The sequence below is a fragment of the Nanorana parkeri genome, unplaced genomic scaffold (genome assembly GCF_000935625.1).
Source record: "Nanorana parkeri isolate BGI_ZX_2015 unplaced genomic scaffold, ASM93562v1 scaffold1269, whole genome shotgun sequence".
Taxonomy (NCBI): domain Eukaryota; kingdom Metazoa; phylum Chordata; class Amphibia; order Anura; family Dicroglossidae; genus Nanorana; species Nanorana parkeri.
In genome coordinates this window covers 475,178-483,250 of record NW_017307537.1, presented here as the reverse complement: position 1 = coordinate 483,250, position 8,073 = coordinate 475,178, and the positions used below count along the sequence as shown (strand labels likewise).

General features: G+C 42.8%; 1 protein-coding gene across 1 annotated transcript in view; it reads left to right on the top strand.

The window, feature by feature from the left end:
* The window catches only part of LOC108797382 (zinc finger protein 436-like), an 8,515-nt gene extending 997 nt beyond the window's left edge, over nucleotides 1-7,518 (top strand). The window contains exons 3-6 of the mRNA XM_018568969.1: nucleotides 105-275; nucleotides 793-916; nucleotides 2,854-3,009; nucleotides 6,440-7,518. Coding sequence (XP_018424471.1) covers nucleotides 105-275; nucleotides 793-916; nucleotides 2,854-3,009; nucleotides 6,440-7,518 — 1,530 coding nt within the window. The remainder of the gene's footprint in view (nucleotides 1-104; nucleotides 276-792; nucleotides 917-2,853; nucleotides 3,010-6,439) is intronic.
* The last annotated feature ends 555 nt before the right edge of the window (nucleotides 7,519-8,073 follow it).

Genomic DNA, 8,073 nt, shown 5'->3' with positions numbered 1-8,073 from the left:
TCTCTCTCTCTCTCTCTCTCTCTATCCTCTCTCTCTCTCTCTCTCTCTATCCTCTCTCTATCCTCTTCTGTTCTGCTTTTCTCTTTCCTCTCTACTCTCTTTAGAGTTATATACTTGTTAAGACCTCCAGAATGGTGACAGACAAACAAACCTCTGGATATCTTAGTGGGTGCCAAGATCCCATCATGGAGCCCCTGCCTCACCACACGGTTCATAAAAGAAACAACAAGATTCTTGAAACCACCAACCAGATTCTAAAGCTGCTATTGGGAGAGGTGAGTTGTGCCGAGGATTATAGGTTAATTTTTTAGTACAGAACCCATCTATAGACCGAAATTATAATTCATACGCAAACATTGCTACTCATCACCAGTAAGTGATATTTGCCAATCTATCCAACTAGAGGCAATATATAGAGTTCATCTCAGTTTAACCTTTCGGACATGGCAGTCATATCCCTTACAAATTGCAGTGACAATTATCCAGTGATGGGGGTTTAATAAAACAGTTCAAAGTCAATTATTTTGTATTAATCCCCCATCACTAGATGATTTGATAATACACCAGAGCCCAGCATTGAAGTACTCAACAAGTATTTGCACTGCACTGTATTTTCACTTTGCCATATAATCGTTAGGAGATAGGAGATTGTTGGTTTAATTGCATACCGGGGACTCCAGACATTTAGGAGCCTTATAGTCGAGTGTTTTTTATGGTTTTTTTTGGTATAGTTTGTTATTTAGTAGCAGATGGGAAGCATCTGGATGGTGACTGTGTCATTGTGTGCATCAGGTTCCTATAAGATGTCAGGATATCACTGTCCATTTTTCAAAGGAAGAGTGGGAGTATTTAGACGGACAAAAGGACCTCTACGAGCATGTCATAATGGAGAATCAGCATCCTCTCATATCTCTGGGTAAGCATTAAAGAAAATATTGATCTGAAAGTTAATTTGTTTGTGTTTGAGACAACTGCTTGGTAAAAGAAGGGGTTCTATCTTTGCTGTTACTCTACAGCTGCTTCTCTGTATGGTGCATGCCTCTGCCGACATTTACCCTTTTATTTTTCAAGGAGGTCACCTGATCTACTATTCACTCATTCTCTATATTCGAGCAGGTGGACATGTCTGCCACATCTTATGCCAGCATTAGGCCTAAAGTTCTTGAAGTAGCTCTTTGAGCTGCCAGCAGTTCCCAGTACTTGTTGTTACGTTGGACCCTTTCGGTTATTGTTTTCTGTATTGCCAACCCCTCTATTGGACTACTTTTGAATGTTTTAAAGGTTCAAAACGTCCTGTGTCCCCAAATGAACCAGTAAAAACAAAAATGATGTTTGTACTCACCGGAAAATCCATTAAGGGATCAAAGGTCCCACCCCTCTGTGCTTTTCACTATGCTCTCCAAACTGCTTTGCTGTACACCTGAGGCACACTGATAGTCGGAGGGGGTTGTATGGCCTTTTTTTTCCCCCCCAGTGTCCTTACCTCCTTTTAAGTGGCAGTATAACCTGAAAGTGTAAGACTTCCTGTGACCCTCAATTGACTTTGAGAAAATTATTTTACAGTGAGTTTTTGATAAAAATGGGTAAGGGCTAGACCCATGTCAGCTTTTACTGTTTCCCGGGGGCTCCATTCCCTCTCACTTCCTGTCCTGGTAGAAACATTTTACCAGGTAGGAAATGATGATACATTTGCAACTCAGAGGTTTGTTTGTTTGTTTTTTAGTAGAGTAGAGGAGCGCTTAAAACCCTGTGAGGTTTGTATTTCTATCTGTGTTCCTGATGCAGATTTTTCTTTACTTCCTGCCTGGTTACTCTATTGTCAGCAGGACAGGACAAGTTAAATCTCTGTTTGGATGCACTTTCAGTATTCTACACCAGGGGTCAAAATTTCAAGTCCTGAGCCACTAGCCAGGCCTTAAGAGTTACTCGCCACCAGCTGCCCACCTAACCCCTACCCTCCTGCGACCTTAACTCCGCCCCTAAACACACCCTCTTAAATAATCTTATCAATGAGACTGTTACATGTTTTATGCAGAATTAAGTTACAAATATTGTAGCAAAGAGGGAAAATAAGGGTTTGTGTTGGCTACCAGAGTGACAATTCCAATACACAGCACATCATTTTTTTATATATAAAAGTAGAAAATGTTATTACTTCATCAAAAACAAAATAATTAAAACAGACATAGGATAATGCAATTAAAATAGAGAGAGTTCTCCCCACAAGGGGAACCTCCCAGTGACCCCCTGTCCGGCCCCACAAATATGGTTCAAGTACAAAAGAAAAAAACACTATATCAATAGCATTGGTATTCAGACTAAGGAGTCTCTGGTGTAGATGAGAATGAAATAATGAACCTTGTGGTGGGACAACCGAAATTGGTAGGTGTATAGCTATGACCGGAGAGGTCAAGCAGTACTGATGAGGCTCGAAGCGTTTCGCGCTGTGATGCGCTTAGTCAGGAGCAGAGGGTGTCCCCTCGGTGCACAACCAGTGGATGTCCAGCACGGACAGCAGTCATTGACGACAGCCTCTAGTTCTGAGATGGAAGATGGTAGGAGCACATCCAAGCTGCCTGTAGAAGCAACCCAAATCAGGGGGAGTTGGTTTGTGTTGTATAGAAACCGCATCGAAAGGCTAATAGGGCAGCCTAATGGCATAGAAATCCACCGGCAGAAGACCGCAGATGCTTGTGTGGTCGTCTCCAGCCACCCACCGTCTCCAGCCACCCACACAAGCATCTGCGGTCTTCTGCCGGTGGATTTCTATGCCATTAGGCTGCCCTATTAGCCTTTCGATGCGGTTTCTATACAACACAAACCAACTCCCCCTGATTTGGGTTTCTTCTACAGGCAGCTTGGATGTGCTCCTACCATCTTCCATCTCAGAACTAGAGGCTGTCGTCAATGACTGCTGTCCGTGCTGGACATCCACTGGTTGTGCACCGAGGGGACACCCTCTGCTCCTGACTAAGCGCATCACAGCGCGAAACGCTTCGAGCCTCATCAGTACTGCTTGACCTCTCCGGTCATAGCTATACACCTACCAATTTCGGTTGTCCCACCACAAGGTTCATTATTTCATTCTCATCTACACCAGAGATGTTCCCTGCCCCCCCACACATAACATAATCCCCTCCCCTCCTTCTCTGCCCCCACAATGTAAAATAATACAATGAACACCTCACCTGCTTGTCTTTCTGCAGGGAGGAGGGAAGCAGGCAGATCCCTGGTGATCTAGTGTGATTAGTAAGGTCTGCAGACCTTACTAATCACCTTGTTTTCGACCTGGAGCTCAGTGAAGAGCTCCGGATGAAAGGAAAGGAGACAGCAGGAGCAGCTGCTTCCACGAGTCAGGTACGTGGTCTGAGACCGCAAGCCTGACCAGAATTTCCACTCGCCTGCACTGCATTTCCACTCGCCAAATGCGAGCAGGCGAGTGTAAATTTTGAGCCCTGCTCTACACATTAGTAAGACTATTATTTTCATTGCAACAGAACAAAAAACCATAAGCGCACAACTGATACTTAGTCACTGGAAAAATCCCGGGCTGTGAGTTATGGTGTGCAGGCTCTCACTGACAGGGAGAGGACCCTGCAAATTCGAATGGTAAACAAAAACAAACAAAAAAGAGCGCTACTACCTGATATTGAATGGCATCTATTCATGAGAGAAAGACCAAATATGTGTAACTTACAGTTGGAAGTCCGCAAATGTGTTGAACCAATGACCGGTGTACAGAGGAAGTCCAAAGCCGAATACTGCAGCAGTGGATGGATGAGGGGGCGCTGTGAAGTTTCCTAGCGGCACGCGTGCACGGCTGGCCAGGCCGGGCCACGGCGGCTAAGGGGGGAAGGACCGCGGCGGTTGTGGAACCGGGACCGCGAGCGGCTGTGTTCGGTGCGTGTATAGTGGAGTCAGATCAGTAGGCAAAGTATCGACAGGGCGTCTGAGTGGGTGGACGCTGTGCACAGACAGGCTCGCTATATCGTGATGACTACGCGTTTCGAGGCACAACCTCTTTGTCAAGTCTTAGGGCAAAGATGTGTGGCGGGAGGCACAGCACACTTTAAATCTGACACATGGGAGGGGAGTAGTGAGCTATAGGCCAATCATGGAACAGTGTTCAAGGAGAGGGAGGGACAGATGAATGACGGGACACGCCCCCCGGGGGCGGACACAGCAGAGGCTGTGCTGTTAGCGATCTAACTTTCTCTTTGGGTGGATCAGAGGTCTATCTCGCAATAAAGATTATGTCCCTCATGATACATGTAAAAACGAGTGGGGGTGGGGGGGGTAGGGACACACAAACAAATTTGGAATCCTTTATTTTAAGAAAATGATTAAGAACCATTAAAAACGATTTTTATATATATATCAGTGATGCATCAGTTTAAAAAGATTTTAATATATCAGTTTAAAACAGAGTGAGGGGGGAGAGGGAAGGGGTTTTCAAAAAAGGGGGGCTTGATCAATTAGTTTACATGGCATGACCTTTGGTGCTAGAGATTGAATTTCAAAGAACAATTCATTCTTGATTTTGGTATTAGTATAATATAGGAGTGTGTTCATTTTAGGCATATGGAGGTTCCGAACTAGTATATGCCACTAGCATGCAAATCTTCTAGAAAATGGCTCGCTATATCGTGGTGACTATGCATTTTGAGGCACCACCTCTTTGTCAAGTCTTAGGGCAAAGATGTGTGGCGGGAGACCACTAACAATAGCAACATTAGGTTCATTGCCACGTATAACAATAGTTTTAAAGCCATTCAAAATGTCATTAATAAAAACTGGCATATATTAAAAAAGGATCCCAGATTAGGCCCAATCCTACCCCCCAGACCCACCATTAATTTTAGAAGGTCAAGGAACGTGAAAAATAGGATAGGACCCAGTCGTCTAACTCATGGATCGGACATTACATCAAAGAATTTTCTATTTGACGACAGGGTAGGAATCTTTCAATGTAAAAAACCGAGGTGCCTAACTTGCCAATTTATCCAACACGGTCAAACCAAATTCTTTGACCACCTCAAGAAACCATACTATATTAAACAATTCATCACATGCTCCCACGACCACGTGGTTTATGGACTGACTTGCCCCTGCGGACTTATATATGTGGGCCGCACTATACGCCCATTACGAGCTAGAATTGGCGACCACAGACGTCTAATTCAGAAAGGGGATCTGGATCACAGTGTCCCCAGACATTTTACCTCGAAACATCACAAAAACACCCAGGATCTCCATGTTTTTGCCATTGAGCATATTTCTAATCACTTATCACCATCGGAACGGTTTCACTCTCTATGTAAAAGGGAGACGTTCTGGATTTACAAACTAAACTCCCTTTCACCAGTCGGCCTTAACGAGGAAATAGAGATTCACACTATATTATAAATTGTGTAGTGTCACCCTTTTTATATGTCATATACCACGGCACTTAATTATTCTATCTGTTGCATTCCCAGTGCTTCTTATAAGAGTGCATTCATTTACCGGATACACACACACAGATGCGTTCGCCCATGCGCAAATAGGCATTTGTTTTTTATTGAATTTTAATTAAATTTTAATATTACTTGTAATACTAATGTTGATTTGGGTATGAATTGCGGACTTCCAACGGTAAGTTACACATATTTGGTCTTTCTCTCATGAATAGATGCCATTCAATATCAGGTAGTAGCACTCTTTTTTGTTTGTTTTTGTTTACCATATTATTTTCATTAATAAACTTATATATAGGAATGTTGTTGTTGTTGTTCATTGTGCTGTCAGACACCTAAACATCTCATCTCTGGTTTATGCAAGGGCATGTATTGTGAGATGTTGTTAGACTTTCTATACATGACTGAACACATTTTTCAGCTGACTCTCTCTCTCATGTGATTATCAGGCCATAATTAAATCTCCGTGTCTGCTAATTTGAAATTAGATGATCATAAGAAATTATTGTAATTGATCTCATTGGATTGTTTTCAATGCCTGTGAATGGGAGGCTTCAAGTGAACCCATGTCGTTTCCTCAAGCAGTTAGACTGTCCAATCAACATAAGCTGGAGGCACTGCTGCAGTTTGCAGTGTTTGAGCAAAAAAAAATCTAAAAACTTGAGAATGAATATGAGAACTGACAAGTTATTTCCCATTTCTATTGCACACAATGCAGTTCCATCGTAAAAGCTCCCCCCCCTCCCCGATTTTGTAAATTTCTTGGCTAAGAATGCTTGTTCTTACCTGCTTGGACTTTCTTTGTATTCTTCCGTGCAGATGCTTTGATACAGCTTACAGAAAAACATCATGTGTGCACCTAACCGCCTATTGTGGCTGTTTACTGCTGGTTATACTATTTCTTTAAAAAAAACAATTAACACACAACTTTTTTAATTTAATTTAAAAGTCTAAATGTGTAATGTTCATGTTATTTCCACTAGATGAGAATCTACCTGCAAATAAGCCTGATGGATATCCCTTTATCTCTTGCCATGTAGAAGATAGAAACAAAACCAATGTTGGTATTAACTCCACCCAGAGCAGGTCAGTCATCAGCAGAGGTGACAAGGAATCCATAGACAACAGGAGAAAAAATATACCCAGTGCACGTGGAAGTGTCCCAGGCATCCCTGTCAACATCGAATCTCCAGACTCCAGCAGCAAGAAACAAAAGTGTCCCTGCTCTGAATGCGGGCTCTGGTTTTCCAACAAGTATAAACTGGAGACCCATCAGCGGCTGCATACCGGGATAGACATGCATTCATGTACTGAGTGTGATAAAATCTTCCTAACAAAACAACGATTAGAGGTCCACCAGAGAACTCACACAGGAGTCAAACCTTTCAGCTGTCCTCAGTGTCACAAACGCTTTACCACTACGGGGAGCCTTGCCATCCATAAGACTACACACTCTCTAGAAGTCTGTTCTTGCCCTATGTGTGGACAAAGCTTTAAGAGCAAAACAAACCTCCAAAACCACCTAATGTTTAATCACATATGCCCTGCATGTGGGCAAGACTTTGAAGCAAAGTGTGATTTAGAGGAGCACATAAAGAGCCATCCAGAATTAAAAAGCCAGCACTCCTGTACTGAATGTGGAAAGTACTTTCTCCAGAAAGGGAGTCTTAAAGCTCATTATCGAGTTCACACGGGGGAAAAACCATTTCCCTGTCTGGAATGCGGAAAAACGTTTGCATACAAGTCTCACCTTATTTCCCACCAACGTTTTCACACAGGGGAGGTGCTAACATGCCGTTATTGTGAGAAGTTCTTTGTGGACCGGGCACGTCTTGTGGAACATGAACGTATTCATACCGGAGAAAAGCCGTTTGCTTGCTCAGAATGTTGCAAACACTTCAGCCGCAACAGTCACCTCCTAATGCATCAACGGACGCACACTGACATTCGTCCTTTTCAGTGTACTGCTTGTGGGGTGCGTTTTAATTGCAAGTCAACAGCTAAGAAACATTGGGAGCAGTGCAGATGCAAAAAACGCAAAGCCTTAAACGGATTCAATTAAATGTCGGGTTGTTTATGTTTAAGAGATTTGATTTGGACAGGAACACTTTTTAAGCAATATGTAGAAACAAGGATTTTAAAATTGTCGCAGCGATTAAAAACATTTTATTAATGTGCTTTAACATTTTTAAGTAGTGAAAGACAAGACACAGAGAGCGCCTCCATCACATAAAAACCTTTTAATAAACAGATAAAAGATGGTATAAAGGTACTCGCAATAGTAGAGTAAAAAAAGGCATATAGGGGTCAGAACGAAAGGTGCATATCCACCGGCTGTTTGTCTTCCCTGGTAGTAAGTGGTTTACGCGTTTCATAGGTCACGCCTCCTTCCTCCAGAACCAATTAGGCGTGACATCTCAATTGTATAAATTGTAACATGCTCTGGCACCAGTCCAGAGGAGTACATAGAATGGGGAAGGAAAAGAACGAAAAAAACAACAACGCTGTGTATATGTCTGCTGTCCCTTAAGGAGGATTGGATACCGGGGGGAGGTGGGGAGTTGGCCTGGTATAAAGCCTCCTATGGCCATCATGTTTCCATTTTTTATTTTTATTC